Source organism: Puma concolor, chromosome A2, assembly GCF_028749965.1.
Source record: "Puma concolor isolate L17-30 chromosome A2, mPumCon1.1.hap2, whole genome shotgun sequence".
NCBI lineage: Eukaryota > Metazoa > Chordata > Mammalia > Carnivora > Felidae > Puma > Puma concolor.
Genome location: NC_141668.1, coordinates 115,868,815 through 115,893,821, shown reverse-complemented (window position 1 = coordinate 115,893,821; position 25,007 = coordinate 115,868,815). Strand labels below are relative to the sequence as shown.

General features: G+C 41.4%; 1 protein-coding gene across 5 annotated transcripts in view; it reads right to left on the bottom strand.

Moving 5' to 3' along the window:
- The window catches only part of FAM194C (family with sequence similarity 149 member C), a 105,936-nt gene extending 80,932 nt beyond the window's left edge, over positions 1 to 25,004 (bottom strand). For 3 of the 5 annotated variants that reach the window (XM_086697342.1, XM_086697343.1, XM_086697344.1), the window contains exons 1-6: positions 22,558 to 25,004; positions 17,512 to 17,582; positions 13,693 to 14,663; positions 12,788 to 12,928; positions 7,627 to 7,746; positions 85 to 226 (exon numbers count right to left, since the gene is read on the bottom strand). In XM_086697342.1, coding sequence (XP_086553468.1) covers positions 85 to 226; positions 7,627 to 7,746; positions 12,788 to 12,928; positions 13,693 to 14,164 — 875 coding nt within the window. In that variant the 5' untranslated portion in view covers positions 14,165 to 14,663; positions 17,512 to 17,582; positions 22,558 to 25,004. The remainder of the gene's footprint in view (positions 1 to 84; positions 227 to 7,626; positions 7,747 to 12,787; positions 12,929 to 13,692; positions 14,664 to 17,511; positions 17,583 to 22,557) is intronic. The other 2 variants (XM_086697340.1, XM_086697341.1) reach the window with 2 other exon arrangements.
- Between the last annotated feature and the right edge of the window lie 3 nt (positions 25,005 to 25,007).

Here is a 25,007-nt window from a genome sequence, read left to right as displayed (position 1 = left end):
CCGTGAATTCCCCGTCATGCACACACAGGTAGCTGGCGGCCATACCCAATGTTTGCGTCTGCCCCCAACCACCCAGGCGCTCACATAAGGCGACACATCTCCTGCAGCTTCTCTCGGGCCTCAGGGCAGGGGTCGCTGAACTCCATACTGTTAGAGGCAGAGTTTCCGAGTCCTCGTTGGAGGGGTGACATGGTTATGTCTTCGAAGTTTTTTGATCTGCCTGTGGCTGGAGAGGAAGAAGTTAGAGAGGAGTTCTAGAGGATGGTTTCTTAAGACGTCATGTTCACATGGGGGTGAGGTGGCAGGCAGAGGATAGCAACTTCTCCTGATAGTTAAAATAATTGGGGGGCATCATTCATGCTTCCCGGGGATGGGAATCCCTGGCATGTCACTATAACACAGAGACACTGCTCTGTGAGTCAACTAAGAATGTATTAGGAACAGGTACGTGCAGAGTGGCGTACCCAGCTATGTTTCCCCAGGACAGCCTGGGCCTGGGGCTGCCATGCATGCTGAAGTGATTCCCTTTTGACACTTCTGATTAAAGACAGAAAATCTCAGTTCCATCTCAATTGGCTGCAACACTTCTCCGACGCTGGCTAATCTTGGGCCTTCTGCAGAGGGCAGTGTGTATTGACAGACTAAGACTGCATTTTTTTTTTTTTACATATTGTGGTAAAATACATGTAACAAAAATTTACCATCCTAACCATTTTTACATGTACAGTTCAGTGATATTAAATACATTCACACTGCTGTGCAACAATCACTATCATCTACCTCTATAACTCTTTCTCGTTTTGTAAATTAAAGCTCTTACCCATTAAATAGTAACAACTCCCCATTCTCTACTCCCCCCAGCCTCTAGTAACCATCACCTTACTTTCTGTTTGTCTGAGTCTAACTATTCTAAATACCTCATATAGGTAGAGCCATATAGTACTTATCTTTTTGTGATTAGCTTATTTCACTTAGCATAATGTCCTCAAGCTTCTTCCACATTATAGCATGTGTCAGAATTTCCTCCCTTTTAAAGGCTGAGCAATATTCCGATGTGTATGTATAGACCACATTTTATCCACTCATCCATTGATGGACACTTGGGTTGCTTCCATGTTTTAGCTATTGAGAATAATGTTGCTAGGAACATGGATGGATATATATATATATATATATATATATATATATATATATATATATACATATATATCATGTGTATGTTTCCATGATACATGGAAACATACATATTTGGATATGTTTCCAAATTGTATGTTTCCAATTTGAACATCTTTTATTCCTTTTCTTCTCAATCTTGCTTTGGCTAGAACTTCCAGTTCTAAGTTGAATATAAGGGGTGAACTTGGGTACCTTTTCCTTGTTTCTGATCTTAGAAGAAGAGCTTTCCATCTTTCATCACTGAATATGATGCTTGTTCTATGTTTTTCACATATGACTTTTACCACGTGAAGGTAGTTTACTTCTATTCCTAGTTTGTTGAGTGTTTTTTAATCATGAAAGGGTGTTGAATTGTCAAATGCTTTTTCTGCACTGAGATGATCATGTGGTTTTTTTCCCCTTCACTCTGCGATTGAGTTTTGTTATTGAACCATGTTTGCATTCCAGGAATAAACCCTTCTTGGTGTCATGTTGTATAATCCCTAATGTACTATTGAATTCCGTTTGCTAGTATATTGTGGAAGATTTTTGCATCAATGTTCATAAAGGACATTGTCTGTGGTTTTCTTTTGTTGTAATGTCCTAGTCTGGTTCTGGTATCAGGGTAATGCTGGCCTCACAGAAGGAGTTGAGAAGTGTTCCCTCTTATTTTTTTGTTAAACTTTGAGAATGAAGAATAATTGTAATTAGTTCTTTAAATGTTTGGTAGAATTCACCACTGAAGCCATCAGGTCTAGGGTTTTTCTTTGTTGGTAGGTTTTTGATTACTGATTTAATCTCCATAGTATTTATAGATCTATCAACATTTTTCTACTTCTTCCTGAGTCTTGGTAGGTTTTGTGTTTCTAGGAATCTATCCATTCCATGCAAGTTATCTAATTTGTTGGTGTATGATTGTTCATTTTCTCTGTTCTAATCTGTATTTTTTACCTTGTCTAGCTTTGGTTTTAGTTTCTTCTTCTTTTTCTAGGTCCTTAACTTGTGAAGTTAGGTTATTTGATGTCTTTCTTATCTTTTAATGTAAGCACTTAAAACTGCAAATTACCCCCTTAGTACTACTTCTGCTGCATCCTGTAAGTTTTGGTATATTGTATTCTAATTTTTATTCATCTCTGTTTTCTAATTTCTCTTGCAATTTCTTCTTTAATCTGTTGGTTGTTTAAGAATGTGTTATTTAATGGGGCGCCTGGGTGGCGCAGTCGGTTGAGCGTCCGACTTCAGCCAGGTCACGATCTCACGGTCTGTGAGTTCGAGCCCCGCATCGGGCTCTGGGCTGATGGCTCAGAGCCTGGAGCCTGTTTCCGATTCTGTGTCTCCCTCTCTCTCTGCCCCTCCCCCATTCATGCTCTGTCTCTCTCTGTCCCAAAAATAAAATAAACGTTGAAAAAAAAAAAAAATTAAAAAAAAAAAATCATTTAAAAAAAAAAAAAAAAAAAAAAAAAAAAGAATGTGTTATTTACTTTCCACAATTTTGTGGTTTTTTTCTAGTTTTCCTTCTGTTATTGATTTCTAACTTCATCCCACAGTGGTCCGAAAAGATACTTTGTATATCCTTTTTAATTGATTGAGACTTAAAATCTGTGGCCTAACATATGGCCTATCCTGAAAAATCTCCCATGTGCACTTGAAAAGAATGTGTATTGTTTTGTTGTTTGTGCTCTAATTGGTTTATTTCCTCTCTTTCCTTACTTATCTTTTGCCTGGTTGTTTTTCCATTATGGTGAGTAGGGTATTGAAATTTTCAACCACTATTGTAGAACTGTCTTTATTCTGTCAGTTTTTGCTTCAGCTATATATGTTTTTTTGCATCAGATATTTTTATGGTCTGTCATTAGGTGCATAAACATTTATAATTATTATATCTTCTTGTTGTATTGAAACTTTTATTAATACCAGTGTCCTTTTTCTCTTATAAACTTTTGAGAGAGAGAGAGAGAGAGAGAGAGAGAGAGAGAGAGAGAACACGAACATGCATGCTCAAGCAGGGGAAGGGGAGAGGGAGAGAGAGAATCTCAAGCAGGCTCCACGCCTAGCACAGAGCTCGACATGGGGCTTGATCTCAACAATTGTGAGATCATGACCTGAGCCAAAATCAAGAGTCGGATGGTCAACCGACTGAGCCACCCAGGCACCCCTCTTATAATCTTTTTTGATTTAAAGTCTATTTTGTCTGATACTAGTATTGCTACCCCCGTTCTCTTTGGTTAATATTTGCATAGAATATCTTTTCTCCATCCTTTTACTTTCAACCTGTTTGTGTCCTTGGATCTCAAGTGAATCTCTTATAGATAGTACATCATTGGATCATGTGCTCTAATCCATTCTGCCAATCTCTGTCTTTTGATTGGGGAGTTTAATCCATTCATATTTAAAGTAATTACTGACAAGGGATTTCTGTCATTGTACTTTTGGTTTACTAAATGCCTTATGGCTTTGGTCCCTCAGCTTCCTACAATACTGTTTTGTGTAGATTGTGTGATAAGATATTTAAATTCCTTTCTCATTTGCTTTTTGGTATATTGTATAGCTATTTTCTTTGTGGTTACAATGAGGGAAACAGTGGGGATTACATTTAACATCCCAAAGTTCTAACACTCTAATTTGAATTTTTATCAGCTTAACTTACAAAAACTCTCCTTTAACAGATTCATTCCCACCTCTTTCAGTTGTTACAAGATTATATCTTTATAATTTTTTAAATGTGTATTTATTTTTAAGAGAGAGAAAGGGTGAGAAAAGAGAAGTGTGAACAGGGTAGTGGAAGAGACAGAAAGGGAGACACAGAATCTGAAGCAGGCTCCAGGCTCTGAGCTGTCAGCACAGAGCCCAACACAGGGCTCGAACCACGAGACCATGACCTGAGCTGGTCAGACACTTAACTGACTGACACCCAGGTGCCCCAACAAGATTACATCTTTATTTAGTATATGCACCAAAACATAAACTAACGATTTTTTTAAATGTATTAGTATTTTGAATTATGTAGAAAACAAAATTTGTAGTTAACCAAAGTTACAGTAATACTAGCTTTTAAACTAATAATTTTTTCTTTAAATGTATAAGTCTTTTAAATCCTTTTGAAAAACAGAGGCACCTGGGGGGCTCAGTTGGTTTAGCATCCGACTTTGGATTAGGTCATGATCTCACAATCTGTGACTTCGAGCCCCGCGTCGAGTTCTGTGCTGACACCTCAGAGCCTGGAGCCTGCTTCAGATTCTGTGTCTCCCTCTCTCTCTGCTCCTCCCCTACTTGTGCTCTGTCTCTCTGTCTCTGTCTCTCTCAAAAATAAAAGGAAAACACTTAAAAAATTAAGATAAATAAATGAATCATGTAAAAAACAAAAAGTACAGTTATGAACCAATTACAATAATACTAGCTTTTATAATTGCCCATGTATTTTCTTTTATTGATATCCTTATTTCTCCATACAGCTTCAAGGTGCCTAGTGACCTTTCATTTCACCTTGCAGGACGCCCTTGAGCTTTTCTTGAAGGGTAGGTCTAGTGTCATGAACTTCCTTGGGTTTTGCCAATCTGGGAATGTTTTAATATCTCCCTCACTTTTGAAGGACAGTTTAGCTGAATATAGGATTTTTGGTTGACAGTTTTTTTTTTTCTTTTATCACTCTGAATATACAGCCTTGGTACCTTGTGGCCCCCAAAGTTTCTGATGAGAAACCTGCTGATAATCTTACTGAGAATTCCTTGCATATAATGATTTGCTTTTCTCTTGCTGCCTTCCAGATTCACTGTCATTGTCTTCTGAAAGTTTGATTATAATGTATCTTGGTGTGGGTATCTTTGAGTTCATGTTACTTGGAGTCTGTCAAACTTCTTTGGTGTTTATACTCATGTCTTTCATCAAACTTGGGACTTTTCATTTCCTCAAATATTCTTGCTATCCCTTTCCCTCTTCTCCTTCTGAGACTTCCACAATGTGTATGTTATTCTCCTTGATGGTGTCCCACAGGTCCCTTAGGCTCTGTTTACTTTTTAAAAATCTGTTCTTCAGATTTAATAATTTCAATTGTTCTATCTTCAAATTTGCTTATTCTTTCTTCTGCCTGCTCAACTCTGGGTGGCAATGTTTTGTGCTTATTGCAGTTATTTTCACAGTTATCACCCTGTGGCAGGTGTCAGCTGGTATAAGGATTTGGTGACATGAACTTGTGGAGATAGTCCTCCATGACTAAAATTCCAGAGGCATCATTTCAGGTCCACATGTTTCTGAGCCTCTGCTGCCCACCCAACTGGAGCCACATGCTCTCTCTTAATATATGTAGGCTCAACTTCATCCTTGTTTCAAGAATGAAAATGAGTTTCAAGCCAGGGCCACTGCTCAGGCTCCAGCTGGGTCCTGAGTGCCTCAAAATGAAGTCTTCTTCACTGTCAGCCAACTCTTAGGCTTTCTGGCTGGTACTTGGATACCATCTCTGGTATCTGCCATTATGAGTGGTTTCTGGTCCCTTTTGCCACTCCTCCTGCCACCCAAGACCAGAGACTTGGCCCTGAGTCCCAGCTAGCAGCTGGATGACCTCCTGAAACATCTTCTAGTCTGACCATTCATGTCTGGCTTGGCCCTAGTTGCCTTGGATCCTTGAGGGTGATATCTTCTCACTCCAACCAGGAACCATTTTTTGACAGACTTCTCTCAGTTCTCCTTCTGTAAAGTTGGGCTACTTTCCAAAAATAGCTGCTGTTCCCTCAGGGAGTAGACTCAACTCCTGAAGCCTGTCTACTCCAAGTCTGCTTGGTCCTAGAACTGCAAAGGGGGCAGTTGGTAAGGTGTGATAGCACATGTGCATGAACAGAGAGCAGAGGTCCAAAATTCAAAGTGGCCTAAAACCAGAATAACTGTACAACATATACAAACTGGGAAAGTTTTTAGAGTGAAAGCGGGCATCATTAAATGTTATGTCAGAACAATAAGCATAAACTGGGACATTCCTGGGCAAAACAGGTCTACACGGTCACTTACAAACTATTAGAGAAAGTTAATCATCCATTCTGGCATGCATGTATGAGACTAATTTCTAAACATATCAAGAACCTATAACAGATGCAACACCACGAAAATACATCTAGTCAGAATGATGCACATCATGACAAATCACATTTTGGTGGGGTAGCAGAGGAAAACAGCTGGACAGACAAAGAGGCCAACAGAAGGTATCACCTACAAGATCATTAGGAGGAAAAATCATGAAATCACAGTTTATCTTGAAGATACTTTGTCTTCTCTCAAAGGGATTCTGTTGATTTAGGGCCAGCTCAGGAGTGGATATAATAAAACCAGGAGCACATAAATTGGGATGCTGGAAATGATGCTGTGGGTTATTGAACCACAGTGACAGAAAGCACATCAACAGAGGTAAAGGAGCTTGGGAAACGAGAGGGGGCAGCTGGATCTACTCCAAACAAGGAAGCTGAAGATGTCAGTTCCATTTGGGAAGGTGTTCTTTGTCTTAGAGTCCTCATGTATACCCCCAGGATTTAGAACAGTGAATGATAACTAGCAATTGTTCACTAAACATTTGTTCACTAACTGAAGACACAGGAGGAGCTTGATATGGAGAATGAGGCCTGGAGGAAGGCAAATCACATAGTCAGCAAGAGGCAGGGTCAGAAATAAAATGCAAACTTCTCAACTTCCAGCCTTACCTCCAGTGTCTGTGGGACACTGGACAACTGGACAATCTTTGAGCATTCCTACCTTTTGCTGATCCTTCCACCACCTACTTTGCAAGTACAGTCCTCCCTGCCTACCCCATTCCACCATCTGCCATCACAGCTGGTTGGGGAGAAGGTAACTGGAAATTCCATGAGACTTTGCCTTGCCATTTCCACTCCCAACTTATTTCTCTGAGGTTCTGGCTGCATAGTTGCTGCTATACTATCTGGTCTACTGCCACCTATTCTTTGTCTTAAGCCTTTCTTTCTGTTGTGTGTCCTCCTCCATGGGATAGCAGGTCCCTCTATGTCTTTCTCTTCTTTCTGCATGAATCAGCCCAGTTTGGGACATGCTGTTAGGTCTGGTATCCAAGTACGTCTCTTCAGATACTCGTTCCCCCGCTGGCTGTGTGAGTAGGAGCAACATAGATCTCTCTCTTGATAGAGGGGGTGAGTTTGGGATACTGAGGGGGATGGAAGATGTAGGTTTGATAGGGATGTTGTACTGTGTGAAGGGAACCACATCACCAGGAACAGAGGGCACGTAAAAACAATCAAATGATGAGACTGCACTGTGGAGTGACTGGGTTGAGATGTGTCAACTTTTATGGGAAAGAATCTGTGTCAAAGCTTCTGCCAACAGGCAGGACAGCCATGTACCCTTCCTATCAGAAAACTAAATCAAAGCATCTCATTAACCTGCACTGGGAATCCTTTATGCCCTCCCCCACCCCCTCCCCCAAAGATGGGCTAAGAGCTCTTTGCTGGAATCCTCTGTTACCTGTTTTCTTCTTGACTTCCCTTCCAGTTGAGAGGGAAAAGCTCAGACAGCCAGTAGATGACTTGTAGACAAGCTGGTAAGGTGAGTTCACACCCATGGTTGGAGTACTCACAGAGGAATCTGGAGTGGAAGATGGAGGAACTCTTTTTTCAACTTTTCAATTTTTCTTGTAACCAAAAATTTAGTATTACATTTTTTGTTCTGACAGTATGGTAGAGTAGATATTCTAAAGTGCCCTGATTGCTACAAAACAACCACATCTTGGAAGAAAAAGACTTTTTAATGCATGAGCAGGCTCAGAGTAATTAAGGGGAATCTTTAAGATTCCTTTCCGACAGTACCCCTCACCCCACTATAGTATCCCTCAAGAGAGTAATGACACCAGCACAGGGAGCCGGGAGCAGCAAGCACAGAAGGTGATGGTATTATTGTGAGGGCAAATGCAGGTATAAGTGCGGCGCTAGGTGGAGGGAATAAACATTGGGCCAATTATTCTCTATCCAGGACACTGAAATCAGATGCTTCTTCAACAACAAATCAGGCTCTTGCAGAATCACACTGTTTCACATAGAATCATTTGATATCCGACCACTTGAGAATTAAAATTTAGCACCCCCATCACTGGCGGAAAATCGTGATCATACTTACATAAACTTCATCAAATCATTGACTCATTCTTTACCCAAATATGGTCATTTCGCTGGTTAGGCATGAAATTGTTAGGAAATGTTAAGCAACTTATCATGGTTCATTCAAATTCTGAAAGAAAATGGCAGACCTGACCTAAATAGATAAAGACTATAACCAGAGACTGCACACGTGCAAATAATAACCTTCACTAGTGATACAAAAGTTAAGATCAGGATAACTTTCAGTACCTTCTAAGTTAGCAGAAATGGACTGACAACAGCCAATACTGGTAAAGATGGGATAAAACCAGTCAACCATGCTGGTATAGGCAAAATCCATCTAGAAAATAGTATTTGGTAAGAGCTGTACACATATTGAAACTTTCTGCCCCAATAATCCCTCTTAATCAATCTTAACCAATAGAAACTGAAGTTGCATATTGTGATGCATATTATACTAATAGTAGGAAACTGAAAACCTAAGCATTTGGTTAATCATAGAACCTGAACATTAAAAGTCTACAATGAATTAAAGCGACAATTATTAAAATATATAGCTATGTTGGCAAACATTTGTCTCTCAGTTAAGGAAACTGAGAGGCAGGAAAATTGTAGTATTAATATATATGTATATATATATATAGAGAGAGAGAGAGAGAGCGAGAGAGAGAAACCAAAAAGGAGATTACAAAAATGAAAAATAGGAATTATGTAAATAAAGATGGCAAGATTATTTGCTTTCCTTTTTTGTATATGTTTTACTTAGTAATATTGCCAACAACTGAAAATCAAGGAGCAGTCCAGTTTTCTTTCATGACAAGGCAGACTAGTATGTACTGGAAAGGAGAAAAGGCAGAAAGTAGGCTTATCACTAAGGAAATGCTTCCTTAAGCAAGGGGTATATTCTGGCTGTAGCTTTAAGGGAAGACTACTCCAGACCCAGTTACAGCTTTGGTCTACCTCATGCAGTAAGATGGTCCAGAAAAGCAAAAGTCATGTAAAATACGTCAACAGCATTTGGATCTTCTTTTTAATGCCCTGTAAGAGCTAATTCAAGTCCTTCTAGGATTAATGCTTTTCCAAAAAGAACAGATCAGTCCTTCATTTATATTTTGTTGGTTAGGTGTTTTTTTTTTTTTTCCCCCAAGCTCTAGGCTTGTTTAAAGGGGAGCATCTGGAACAGACATGCCAGCAAGTGAGAGATTTCTTAGGGAGTGTGGTGGAACACTCTTGCTAATGTAGCAGGATGCAGAAATCATCAAAGCCTCTCCAGAGTTCAGCTCAGTTCTCTGCAAATTCTCTTCCACCATATTAACCACAACCCAGAAGGGAGGCAGGAAGCCACGAATCACGGGTGAACGTCTGTGACCCTGCAAGAATGCTCAAACACCTTATGGGGTGGAATACTAATGGTGACAACCATTTCCTTTTCAAGGTAAGGGAACGCTGCATTCAGGTAGGGGAGCATCTTGGGCAGGTCTGAGGGTGAGCCGCTGGGCCAGGTGGGACTTTCCTACCCATGCAATAGACCAGCAGGCAGTGTCCCCCACAAATGAGATGGATCTCTAAGCTCCACACAGAATGCAAGGTGCAGGACTCCATGCATGCTGGTAACCATCTGTGTATATAGTTACAGCATAGTTAGAGGGCCAGTGTTTTCATGGCATAGCTGATCCTGAGCAGCATGCGCAAAGAGTAAATTCCCTTAAAACAAAGACCTCCAGGTCATGGTAAATAGTGCGGAGGTGGGGGTGGGGGAGTCCAATTGGAATTTTATTTTAGAAAATGAAAACAAACTTGAAAACCAAAAAATAAATAATCCAATTAAAAAATGGGCAGAAAACATGACCAGACATTTCTCCAAAGACAACCAGATGGTCAAGAGACACATGAAAAGACAAATAAGCAGAGGGAAAAAAGAGAGATAGACAAACAAAGAAACAGACTCTTAAGTACAGAGAACATGCTGATGGTTACAGAGGGGAGGTAGGTGGGGGAGGGGTGAAATAAGTGAAGAGCTCTGAACAAGGCATAGGATTGCTGACTCACTATATTGTACACCTGAAACTAACACAACACTGTATGTTAAATATACTGTAATTAAAATTAAAAACTTCATAAAATTTAATAAAAGAAAAAAATAAAGCATACTTATATTGAGGCTTAGAAAAAAACCCCAAAATTTATCAAAATAACTTTCTTTCACCTTGTATTTAACGAAAGTTTGTTGATTTTGTAAGCACACGCTAATTCTCATAAGCAATAAAAATGACTGTGTCATTTTTTTTTTTTTACTTTTTGAGGTGGGGTGATTTTCTTTTTTCCTGAATGGTTGTAGGATAGCAATAAAACATGAGTACCTTCCTGTTTTTCTTTGCAAAAATACCCAAGGGCTTTATCAGTTTTTATTTTTAACTGACCCCCAAATCATCCTTTCTGCAAGGAGTCGCTGCCCCAGATGATTTTCCTGTCTCCAGTAGCTGATTGGTTTTGCCTCACTGTGCCATCGTCAGTGGCTTCGCATGGGGACTGAGCAGCTTTCCAACATCGCTTCCACTGACTCCATGAAATCCCACATTTTTCCTGCAAGGCTGGCAATTTTATTATGCAATTTATTTGTACTGTACATGTATACTATCAGATGTTTAAGCTCTGACCTCCAAGGAAAGGTTTGTCCAAGATGGACAAACATCCAGTGGACGGGGAGAGATGATATTTTACAGGGAGGGATGGATTTTACAGGTGAGGGTCAATGGTTATGAGATTTAAATTTTTTTTACGCTTCCCTATGAAACCTAACAGGCAGGATGACTTTCAGGCATCCAAAATGAATACAGGTGACCTTTGAACAACATGGGTTTGAACTGTGAGGGTCCATTTATATGTGAATTTCTTTCAATAACTATAGTACGGTCCTGTAAATATATTTTCTCTTCCTTAGGATTAAAAAAAATTTTTTTTAATGTTTATTTTTGAGAGACACACAGAGAGAGAGAGAGCGTGAGCAGGGGAGAGGCAAAGAGAGAGGGAGAGGGAGACACAGAAAACGAAGCAGGCTCCAGGCTCTGAGCTGTCAGCACAGAGCCCAACACAGGGCTCGAACTCACAAGCCGTGAAATCATGATCTGAGTTGAAGTTGGATGCTTAACTGACTGAGCCACCCAGGCGCCCCATCTTCCTTGGGATTTTGTTAACAAATTTTCTTTTCGCTACCTTATTTTATTGTAAGAACACAGTATATAATACATATAACAGACAAAGTATGTGTTAACTGTTTATGTTAACGGTAAGAATTTTGATCTATATTAGGCTATTAGTAGTTAAGTTTTGAGGGACTCAAAAGTTACATCTGGATTTTTTACTGCTTGGGGGGTCAGCACAAGGGTCAGTTGTACTTGTATATCCACCATGCTTAAGAGATACATTAGATACAACTGATTCACTGTGTCTCCCAGATCCTATTCCCCTCCACCCCTCTCTAGTGCTCACTTCCTCCAACTTAGCATCCAGCATTCCCCTCCACGCTTTTATACTGTACCCAAAGCAATATTGCTTGTATTCTTTCAAATTTTATTTAAATAGTATCATACCAAATGTATCCTTCTCAAACTTGCTTTCTTTTATTTGCTTAACACTGTGTTTTGAGATTTTATCTGTACTGATATGTGCATTTTAATGCTTATTTCATTTTGTATTATTTTTTTCTTTTTAATTGAAGTATAGTTGACATACAATATTATATTACTTTCAGGTGTACAATATTGTGATTCAATATTTATGCACATTACAAACTGCTCATCACAGTAAGTGTGGTCGCCTCTGTCACATCTGACACATCTGTCACTATAGTATTATTGACTACAGTCCCTATGCTGTACAAGTGCTTGATTTTTACTTCTCACTACGTTCCATTGTTTAAATAGACTATCAATTGTTTTCCTCCTATTGATGGACACTTATGTTGTTTTCAATTTTATTTTCTTTTGCCATTCCAAACAGTACTGCAATAAACATTCTGGTACAACTTCTTGCACACGTGTGCCAAGTGTGACTAGCCAAGTGTGGCTAGTGGACTGATGAGAATCCACACCAGCCCATGGCCAGATGAGCACAAAAATTAAGAGTAAACATTTAGAAACCTCTGTGTCAATTTTACATTGCTGTCACATCACATTTTTGAAAATGTCAGTCCACGAGAGATAGAGATTGGCAATTTTACAAGTTGGTCCTTTACCACAGACAGTTTGAAAAGCACAGCCCTAGGGAATGACCTAGAAGAGAAGTTGCCGAGTTGTCACATGCTAGAGCATCGACCACCTTGCAGATACCATCAAACTGCTCTCCATGGGAACTGCACCGATTTCTATACTCACCTGCAGCATTTAAGAATCTCTGTTGCTCCAGAATCTCTCTGTTTGAGAATCCACCTCAACTCTTGCAGATGTCAAATGTTTAAACTGGGGATTTGACCTTTCTATTGCATTCTTAGTAGCACTATTCGAACTTCTAAGGGCCGAAGCTTGGGTACCCACCTTTCCCTGTCTGTCCGGCACCATAGCTACTTTTTCCAATTGTGCTGATCAGGTAGTCAAGAGCCATCTCCTTGGCATTGACGTGGAGGAGCAGGCTGGCCTCCACGAAGCGTCTTGTGATGTCCAGAGGATTGGCACCTACTAAAGGAATCATTGAAGCAACTCATTTTCCTCATTTTCCATTAGCACAGGGCTAATGCTTCCAGGAAAAGACTTCTGTAAATGGCCCAGGAAATAAGGGTAGAGGGAAGCTCTATTCCTAGGGTAAGCAAGTGAGGGTCTTTTAATAGAAGGGTCTCCTTAATGGAAGGGTCTCGATTTCCCAAGACCTGTCAGGTGGCATTTTGCTCTCTACCCCCCTTACCCTTCTCTCTTCCTACCCACAGGCCAGGGTCCTGGTGCCATTAGTATTTAAAATAACATCTAGAAAGTTCTAGAAGCATCTAGAAGGCTCAATTACTGATATGGCTCTATCTTCCCTCCTTGATCTTGGGGTTACACCCTTACCATGGATGGTCTTGCTAAACACCAATCAGCCCTCTCAATTCATCCCCTCTTCCTGGGTGCTGCCTCTCTCCACCCTTCATTTCTACAAACTCCACCCTTCAGTGCCTCTGGCCTCACACTGTTCTCCATAGCCTACCTTCCAGTCTGAGCTCAGCAATACTGGGGGAATGGGAGAAAAAAGTAAAGAACAGTTTGGGGGGAGAGGATGACTCTTGAGGGGGGTTGTGGGACAGGGTTCGATTCCTATGGCAGACCCATGGCTGCCACCTATCCCTAGCATATTCTTATACACCTGGCTGGGGGGGCTATGGTGGCTGTGGTGGACACACACACATCGGTCTGGGTAGATCCTTCTGGGCTCAGAAAAAATGGAGAAGAATCTGGTGAGCCAGCCTTACCAGATACAGACTCCACCATGGCCTTCATCTTCAGGGTGAGCAGCTCTGTCAGCAGGTGGATGGACCGCCGCTGGAATTTCTGCAGGATTTCCCGGCTAGAGTGCACCAGATGGCCATGGGTGGGAGAGCGGGTGAAGCTGGCGGGCCCAGGGGGTGTGGGCAGTGACGGAGGTGGTAGTACTGGTGGGGGTGCCTTCTTCTGGACAGGGGCCTGCATGGAGGTTGATTCCATAAGCACCACAGGTGGGGATCCAATGCTGATCTCCAGGCCCAGGATGTCAGACGCAGTAGGTACCATGGGGTCGGCAGTGAGTTCCTCCCAAGTGAACTCAAAGATGTTCCTGATGCCCTTAGGTACAGAAATGCCTGCATTTCGGCAAATGATGAGCAGTTTGGAGATGCGGGCCAGCAGCCTGGGGGCCAAGGCTGTGTATTGCTGATACAGTTCTCTGTTGCTCTTGATGTCGTTCATGTTGCTAGAGTATGCATGCTGCTAGGTAATACTGTCCATCTCAGATAAGATGGACCTTCAGCTGTAAAAAGTCAGAGCCCCCTGAGAGGTGAATGAGAGCGAAAAGTTCTTACCTAAGGTGAAGCCTTGGAGACAAACAGAATGGAAGTGCTGAAATGGCCTTTACAGGTCATTGAGCCAGTGGTCCTATCCAGGGAGGATAAGGAAGTAACTGGTCACTCCTCACACAGTAGGGCAAAGGGATGCCCCTCTTCCCTTTTCTTCCCAGAGACAGCAACAGATAAACCCACATTGATGAGTCGCTTTGGGAAGGGCCTTTGGGGATGACCAGATTCCAGAAATGGTTCCAGGGACAGTCATACAAACCAAGTACCTCTTGGGAGGGACCCTGCGGGGCTGGAGGAGTGGAAAGGATGGGGAAGGGCGAAAGGTTCCACCGTACCTTTTATAGTTAGAGACCTGACAGCGAGAGATCTTCTTGTAATTTAGTAATAAAAATCTGCAAAGAACAAAAAGATGCTTTATTGGCTGTGTGGAGGGGGTGATGTGGAAGTTCCTGGTGGTGATGCAAGGGTGGGCATGCAATTATTCAACATGTACATCCAAGGGCAGACAGAGAATACATTTTCTCAATTCAATGACTAATATTGGCCACATTTCATCAAAGCAAGGTTTTAAGCAATTGATTGTAAGATGCACCATTGTACAAGAAAGAAAAAAAAATCAATGTAAGATGCCACTGACTATAAGACATATCACAATTTAAGAGATGTTAAAATGGGGGAAATGCCTATCTTAAAATCAATGAACTATAATAAATATTTCCCCACTTTAATAGAATTTCTTGAGGGCTCTGCATGCTCATCAAGTAGACATGTGTGGGGTAGCAAAGAAGCATATTTGTGTCTGGGTCATCTGAACACCATTAGGTGCTATGGTGGTTGTTACCCTTACTTCTAAATTGTGTTTTATTCGTATTTTCTCAATATATATCAAAAATAGACCACTGGTTGGAGTGCCTGGCTGGCTCAGTCAGAAGAGCATGTGACTCTTGATCTTGAGGTCACGAGTTCAAGCTCATTGAGTATAGAGATTACTAAGAAAAAAAAAATCAACTTAAAAAAATAGAACACCAATTGAAGAGAGGGAGTGTGAAGAACAGTTTGATAAACACAAAAATAGCTGGGAAAATCCACAGATAGACTTTGAGGGTTTTGTAATCAGATCTGAAAGTTTCATTTATCTAATCAAAATGAACCCCATAAGGACATTCTTTAGTAGCATATCAGTCTAAAATACATTGACAAAAAATGTAAAGTCCACTTCTTAATCTTGCGCTACACAAAAAGGATGATTTATTTCTTTTTAATTCCAGAGGGGCTTTGTGAGAATATGAGCCTCTGCAAAAGATGCTGAAGAATCCAGAACATGTCACAAAAGCTGACCTAAGGGAAGCTTAGAGCAGACGGGGTAGGGTCCTCCCCCACCACCTTTGCCAGCATTTTCCATGCCATGCAGGCCAGCTGCCCTGTGGTCTGACTTCAGTGGCCCCCAACCAGCACACCAGTAACACCGGCTGAGGAAGGACTGCTGGCCAGTGCCTTCTGGCAATCCTTGTCACCACAGCCTTCCAATCATCACTTCTACCTTCCATCCTGACAACCACTCCCTCACGATGTCCAAGGTGCCTCTTCTCCTGCCAATCTTCCCTCTTTCATTTCTCAAACCATGCCCCCTGGAGCCACCCCAAAGTCACCCGTGGGGTATACAACCGGCATATACCAGAGCACGCTCAGGGCCACGATCTGGTGCGACCACCCTGGGGTGAGATTATTCACTTTCCCAATTCACTGATGAGGAATCAGAGGCTTAGGGAGACAGAGCTCCTAATCAGGCAGGAGTTGCCTATATGCAAAGTCTTGGCACAGAAGCTGTCCAAGCACACTGTGATTTCCCCACGGCCTTCGAGCTGCCTCTGCCCATCTATCAGCAACAAAATCCCCAAGGAACAAGAGCTCCATAGAGCAAACCCTTATGACATCCTGGTTTACAGAGAAGTGGCTTCCTATGTCTATTTGCTGACCCCCTGGCATCTCTATTCCTCAGCTTTGGAGACTCAGAAAAAAATAGTTCATTTTTTAAATGAGAAGTCTGCAGAACAAAGAAACCACTCAGAATCTCCATCATCTGGGCAACCAGCCAGATGGATCTGACCCTGACCAAGCAAGGCAGATTTTTTTTTTTTTTTTTTTTTTTTTAAGCTAAGACTCAAATGAAGAGAAGACAAATACAGTCCTTGAAATGTTAACTGGTTTGGGGAACTTCTCCCCACCCTCCCTACCAGTTCATTTCTTTTGAAGTTAACTTTGAAGATAAGTCTTACAAACAGATAAAAGCTGGTTTTTAAAGCGACTTTATTGAGGTATAATTCACACGCCATATAATTCACCCTTTTAAAAGTGTACGGTGGTTTTTAGTATATTCAAAGTTGTGCAATGAACACCACTATCTAATTTTAGAACATTTTCATCATCCCCAAGAGACATTCATTAGCAATCGCTCCCCATTCCCCCTCACTCCTAGGCAACCACTAATCTAGTTTCTGTCTATAGATTTGCCTGTTCTTGGCATTCCACATAAATGGAGTCATACACTATGTTGTCTTTTGTGACTGTCTTCTTTCAGTCAGCATGTTTTCAAGGTTCATCCATGTCACAGAATGTGTCAGTACGTCATTCATTTTTATGGCAGAATAATATCCCATTATATGGATAGACCACAATTTGTTGATCCACTCATTATTTGACGGGCATTTTGGTTGCTTCTACTTTGGGCTATCATGAATAGTAATACTATGAACACTCGTGTACAAGTTTTTGCGTGGATGGATGTCTTCACTCTCCTGGGTGTACATCTAGAAGTGAAATTGCCAGGTCATATGGCAACTCAATGTTTAACATTTTAGACCATCACTGGTTTCCAAAGTGGCTACACCACTTTACAGTCCCACCAGCAATGTAGGAGGATTGTAATTAATCCAGGTCCTTGTGAACACTTGTTACTATGTCTTTTTGATTCTAGAGCCATTCTAGAGGGTGTGAAGTGGCATCTCATTGTGATTCTGATTAGCATTTTCCTAATGCCTAATGATGGTGAGCATCTTTTTGTGAGTTTATTGACCAATTTATATCTTTTTTATAGAAGAGTCCATTTGCACCTAAAAGCTGTTTTTTTAAAAGAAAAATGTCATTTAAAATTTGCTATTACCATACACTTACTTTATTTACATGATATTTAAGTATGATAATATAATCAACATAAATATTATATTTATAATTTCTACTTACCTGTATTTATTGCCATATATTTATCTCTTCAAAATTCAGCTAGACGTACCCATGTGACTAAATTCTGGCCTCTGAAATGAAAGCAGAGCTTCTGGGTAGGACCCTGAGACATGTTTTTACAGGAAGCTACCTTCATGGACTTGCTCTTTCCTCACAGCCCTTCTCTTTCCTCCTCTCTGTAGCTCAAGCAACCATGAGGTTACCTTGCAGAGGGAAGCCACACATTAAAGGGGGCTGAGCAGAGTGCCGGAGCCTGGGCTCCTGATGACACAGCGACACCCCTACACCAACAATCGGCCACCGACCTCTAAACTGGTTTCACAGGGCAGAATGAACCACTTTATTCAGATCTCTACCCTTGCAGTCAAGTGTGATTCCTGACTGACAGCCAGCCATGTTGGAACACCATCCCACCCTCCTTTCTATGTAAACACTTTTTATGATTTGGTCATTCATTTTTCCATCACTGAGACATGGGCCTTGCCCTCAACTAGCTCAACGTTTAACAGGCAGGTCGGACTTAGAAAATTGACTCATAGACTATAGGATAAGGGTCACACTACAGAAAAATATACACAGGCCATGAAAACCCAAAGAAAAAGATCTAATGGAAGCAGCACTGAAGATGGTTATAAAAGATGAGCGGAGGTTGCTATGCAGATGGGAAGGAGAAGGCATTCTAGGCAAAAGGAACAATATGTACATGGGAACAGAAGCATCGAAAGTATGGTGGGCTCAGAGCACTGCAAAACACATCAGCATGATTGGGGTCTGTGGGAGAATAGTAGACAAAGTTGGAAAAGTGGTCTCGCATCAGATCACCAAAGGCCTTGCCAAAGAAGGTCATGCCAAAGAATTTGCATGTTATGCAATCAAATATTCAAATGTATTGTCTTTAATCACTAATTGTGTCCCATGTGGCAAATCTCATCTCTGCAAATGAAGAGCAGGGGCCGTGTCTTCTCTCTCTTTCATAGTGTCCATATTATTAACTACAGTGCTGCTATAAGCAACTGAAAACTATTTGTGGCATCGAAGTCCCATGAATAGCCTAAAAGACCCATGCGGGTGGCCATAAGCAAAGTTTCAAGAAACACCTCCCACAAAGAAATGAAAGGATCATGCAATAAGTTTATAAAGCATATAGAAGATGACCACAGGCCCAGGGGCTTCTTCATTCCATTTACTTACTGTCTGGCTGCTCTGTCCCAGAGGATAGATCTGAGGGGAGAAGCATGCACACAAAGCTACAATGACAAGTCAGAGTGCTCTCTGCAAGGGAGAACGGAAGCCCAGAGAAGACAGTTACCACTGGGTAGTGAAGAGCTTAGGCTAGGTGACCTTGAACCCAGCACTTGGATCTGTGTGATATTCTCAAGGGCACTAGTCCCCACCTCCCAGGACTGTGAGGAGTAAGTGCGGTGATGCACGTACAGGGTTGGCGCAACTCCTAGCACACAGTTAAGTGCTCCACGAATGTTAAATAGCAAACGGAAATTATTTGGAGCGGTCCAAAAAGGTTGCACAACGGAAATGACAGAAACTGCTCCGGAGACAAGCTGACTAGGAAACAAGGTGAGGAAGAGCATTCCAGGTGATGGGAACGGCACTTGCTCAGGGCAGAGGCTCTAAACTGCCTGGCAAGTTTGGGGAACTGGAAGTAAGTAGAGCGGGTGATGGGTTAGTGTCGAGTGGGGAGGGGCCGTGCGTGGGAGGGGCAGAAAGGGGCCAGCTGTAAAATGATGAGCCTGGACTTCATCTTGCAGGTGATGGGAAACCATGGAAGGACTGCCAGCAGACGTGGCGTCTGTATTTTAGGGTACTCCTCCCAGGGGCTGGCAGTGTGGTGGGAAGGAGTGTAAGAAGCCCAGCTGCTGTAGAGATTAGCCAAGGAGAGGAACCAAATCACAGCACCCTGATTTCTGCCTACAGGACAAAGGGATTTCTAGTCCTTGGTGCACCCGGAAGGGTACTTGAAAAATACAGACACAGCAAGCTGAGCACAAGCAGAACACGGGTGAAAAGTGGGAAAGTTCTGAACAGGCTTTGGGAAAAGCAAGTGCATATAATCAGAAGGAAGCTGGGCGGGGGGTGAGGAATCGGGTGTAGGTTTAGAAGAAAACCGGGCATCCTTCCTTCCCATTATTGGCACTGACCCAAGAATATATCTTTTAGAAGTTTATACAGCTGTATACTTAAAAACAAAAAGCTGTAAACTTAGCCCTCTCAGGTCACCTGGTCCTGGCTTTCTTTGCTATTTTCTCTAGTTTCTGGCTCTCTGTAGTTTCAATCAGAAATGCTTTGATAAAGACAGAAAGCAGTGCAGATGTAACTGCGTGCCTGCAATCAGTGAGCAAGCCCAGCTTTAGGCTAGGACAGGCATGAGAATGAGCCCTCACTCAGTGCACAAAAGAGGTGGAGATGGGACTAGGAAAATAAACAGACACTGTCCTCTCTGCTATTCAATATAGAAAGCATGTTCTGGACAGATGCTTGAATTCTCTAGGCAGATGAGAAGAAGAAAGGGCTGAGCTGGAGAGAGAAGTGATCTGAGAGGAAGCAGAGTGGGGGCCAGCGCACATGATCAAGCTTAACCACCTGCCACCGAGGAAGGTTTACACAGGAGACTGAAACCTTATGGTTACTGCTTATCCTAGAGCAGAATTCACTTGCAAACCACCTGCATCCTCCACCAGGGAGATTTATCACAACATCAAGGGCCCTTATTAAGATGGTCTCCCGGCAAGACCCATCAAGGAACATAAAAATGATCGTCCCTTTGACCCAGTAATCTCACTTCTGAAAATAATGCCCAAAGGGATGATTTAAAAGGAGAGAAGCTACTGGAATAAAGACCAATGCTGGCTGAGCCAAACAAAAAAGATGCCTATAGCCACTTCATTCCTAATACTGAAATAATGCACCCAGCCAACAACTGAGGAAGGGTGTAACAATGATGCAGATGAATCTGATGAACTATCAGGTACCAATTAAAAATATCTGAGCAGCTCAGTTTCAAACATGTTAAAAAAATTTTTTTAATGTTATATTTACATTGGTTACGTATACCTTAAAACTTATGCAGGTCATTGGAAGCAGGGACAAAAAGCCTTTCCTAAGGTAAAGATCTTTGCAAATTATGAAAAAATGCTCAACATCAGGGAAATGCAAATCAAAACCACAATGGGGTATATCACGTCACACCTGTGAGAATAACTATTATCAAAAGGACAAAAAAATAACAGGTGTTGGGGAGAATTTGAAAAACCTGGAACCTTGGTACACAGTGGGAATGTAAACAGGTGCAGCCACTATGGAAAACAATATGGAGGCTCCTCAAAAAATTAAAAATCGAACTACCATATGATCCAGGAATTCCACTTCTGGGTATTTATCCAAAGAAAACAAAAACACTAACTGGAAAAGATATACGCAGTCATGTGTTAACTGCAGCATTATTTACAATAGCCAAGATATGGAAGCAACCTAAGTGTCCATCGATGGATGAACGGAGAAAGAAGATTTATATACACAGTGGAGTATTATTCAGCCACAAAAATAAGGAAATCTTGCCATATGCCACAACGCGGGTGGGCTCTGAGAGCATTACGCTAAGTGAAAGAAGTCAGAGAGGCAAGTACCCTATAATCTCTTACATGTGGAATCTAAAACAAATACAAAACAAAAACAAAAACCAAGCTCACAGGGACAGAGAACAGATTGGTGGTTGCCACAGGCAGAGGATGGAATGGACGAAACGGATAAAGGGAGTCAAAAACTGCCAAGTTCCAGTTATCAAATAAGGAAGCCATGGGGATGTAATGTACAGGATGGTGACTACAGTTAACACTGGATTACATATTTGAAAGTTGCTAAGACAGTAGACTTCAGAAGTTCTCATCACAAGAAAAAGAATTCTGCAACTAGGTGTGGTGATGGATGATACCTAGACTCGTTATGGTGATCACTTCACGATACATACAAATATTAAACCATTATGGTGTACAATGAAACTAATATGTTGTATGTAAATTATACCTTGATTAAAAAAAAATGTATTGGTTACTGAAGACAGTAAATCTTGGGTCTCCTACAAAAACAGCAGTGCCATTCTCAGACATGTTTGTGACCTGGGAGAACCGGCTATGAGCAGAACCTATTTTTGTGTTTGTTTTTCATAAACAACCCTGAACAACATGTGCAGAGAGGTGTGGGGCAGGCAGGGGGCGATGAGGGGTCGAGTATCTAAAACTACTCCTCATATTCAAGTTCAAGGAAGCTTAATTGCTGATAACTCTCAGAAACAGAAACAGAGGGGCGGGTGCCTGAGTAGCTCAGACAATTAAGCATCCCACTTCAGCTCAGGTCATGATTTCGTGGTTCCTGAGATGGAGCCCTACATCGGGCTCTGCACGGACAGTGTGGAGCCTGCTTGGGATTCTCTCTCTCCCTCTCTCTCTCTGCCCTTCCCCTACTTGCACACACATATACTCTCTCTCCCAAAATAAAAAAAACCTAAAAAAAAAAAAAAAAAGAAACAGGAACAGAATACAATGTACCCCAAGGAAAAATGCTTATCACCAGGCAAAACTGCCACCAAGCAGGTGAGCTTTCAGAATTAGGAAGAACGTGGTAGTTAGAAATATGGAGAAAGAAATTTTTTAAATTAAGGATGAAAAAGAAGTAGTATTTCTGACCAATCCCGTCACTGAACAAACATACATTTACCATGCATGAATATATAAATGGAGCCCAGGATTTAAGAAACAGGGTAACAGATCAATATTGGGCCTGAATGACAGGTTTTCACTAAAACACCTTGCTTCATTCCATGAATTTTCCAGTTTTCCTAGACAATGATCTACACCCATCACATCAGTCTCTTCCCCACCAACCCCAAACTATAAACGTTAAGCTAGACGTTCACAACCTACACTAGCAAAATGCCTCACCAAGGCAAAGACCGGGCGGGAGGGCTGGGGGAGTTTCATTCTCTCTCCCAGTTTTCAGTGGGTCAACAAATTCTTTCCAATCATTATCACTTACCTTAGCCATGTTGTTTTTTACAGGAACTGCTTGGCATATAACTGACTTAGTTCAATTTACAGCCTAAAAAAGAAACTACACGCATACGGCGTGGCTAATCTATTTTGGGTTAACTGTAAAGACCAGTACCCACCCCTGCTCCAAATTCTAAATTCTACCGCCTCGTCTCTATGTCACAACAAGGTTAGCTGAAAACCATCCTGCAGGCTGCACTATGGCTTTAAGAAGAAATAAATGATCCCACAAGTCTTTGGCAAATGTACAGCTAAACATAGCAGAAATCTCATGTATATGGATTTAAAGTTTCTCCTTTGGGAATTTTGCAAGCAAACAAAATGATTTATTTAGCCAATTCAAATGAACTGTATCAAAACACACAAAGGCCTGGAGGAAAGATTACAATGAAAACAAGTAATTCAAAGCAATTTCTGATCCAAAACATTCCGCTTAGCTCTACAAAGATATGAATAAGGTGTGGTCATGTTTTCTGACAGATTTCACTGCTCCTTGCCTTCAAGTGAAACACTGCCATAATATCTTGAATGCTTAACGTATGCCTGGAAGAAATGTTTATCAGTCCTTTAGCTGCTAATGGGAGGAGTAGGTGTGGTCAGACCATAAAGTGTATATAAACAGATCATGTAGAGTTGTACTGTGCTGGACAGACAGTAGCCCTAGACACGTGTCTTTTGAGCATCTGAAATGTGGCTAGTATGACTAAGAACTAAAATTGTATTATGACTTGATATTGGATTCAGTTACTGGCAAACTTAAAAATGTTTGTTTTTTTTCCAACAATGTGGATGTGTGAGTCTACTTTTTCCTGTATGTTTTATGACATATAAATACAGATCGAGTACTCCTGATGAAAACTTAGCATCCGAATTGAGATGTACCATGGGAGGATTTGCAGTTGATTTTGAACACTTGGTGTGAAAACAAATGTAAAATATTTCAGTATTTTTTTAATATGGAGTATTGAAATATTTTGGATATACTAAATAAAGTATACAATAAAATTAATTACACTTTTGTAATGTGGGTCCCAGAAAACTGAAAATGACAGAGGGCTCTCATCCTATTTCTATGGGGCAGTGCTGTTCTAGACTGATCTGAAGTCTTGAGGACTTGAACGCCATCTGCTGGATACATGTGTACAAAACAGGCCCACAAGAACCGGTAAAACTAATTGTGTTAACACTTCAGCTCTGGGTCTGAAAAGGAAGAGGATGTTAACTGGGCTCATGAAACAACTACATGTATGCTAAGAGAGGATTAGAAATGTTTATATAGTCTTGAAATCCTAGAGGACATCCGACTTACAGTTATTAGTCGACAGTGACCATAAGCCAAAGGGCAGACTGCTTCGCCATCCACCCTAGGTTGGGCCATCCTGGGCAACGATGAAAGGTTATTTGGGGATCCTGCTCATGACGGCTACTCCCACAAGCCTGGGCTTACTGCTGTCTGGCTGGCCTTCCCGCCTGTTCTCCACAATCAGCTCTCAAGCCCTTCTGCTCTACCTCATAAACATGTTCTTTCCATTGTTCTCATTTGTCTATTGTTTTTGTTCTTCCCTTCCATTTTTTTGTTTTCTTAGGATTCCAGTGAACTATTATTTCTATTTTTTCTCTCTAGTATTCCAATTTTCCTTTTTTGTCCCTCTCCCTTTGTACTACAAGCTGTCTCAGTTGGTTTTGTAGCTTTAGTTCCTATGTTTAGGTCTTTGATCCATTTTGACAATGAGTTGGTTTTGTTTATGGTCTGAGTTGTGGGTCCAAATTCATTCTTTTGCATGCAGATAGTTGTCCCAAAATCATCTGAAGAAACTATCCTTTACCTCATTGGATGGCCTTGGCACCACTGTCAAAACTCAACTGACCACAGAAATAAGGATTTATTTTTGGACTCAACGCTAGTCCATGGATCTAGGTCAGTACCGCACTGCTTTGATTCCTGTAGCTTGTAGTAAGTCTTGAAATGAGGAAGTGCGAGTCCTCCAACTTTGTTCTTTTTCAAGATTGTTTTGGATACTCTGCGTCTCTTGAATTCCATACCAATTTTAGGATCAGCTTATCAAGTTTTGCAAAAAATGTTACTGGGTCAGTTGATATTAATGTATATTTTTTAAAAATAAGTATTTGCCTGGGATGCCTGGGTGGCTCAGTCGGTTAAGTGTCTGACTTCAGCTCAGGTCCTGATCTCACGGTTCACGAGTTCAAGCCCTGCATGGGGCTCTGTACTGAGAGCTCAGAGCCTGGAGCCTGCTTCAGAGTCTGTGTCTCCCTCTCTCTCTGCCCCTCCCCCACTCACGCTGTCTCTCAAAAAATAAACATTAAAAAAATTTTTTTTGAAGAGGTATTTGCCTGATCAGGCTGACAGAATGACCCTTAGTAGGGCAGGCAACTTTGCCTTTGACATGGAGTTCAGAAGTTAAGTTTGCCAGAGCC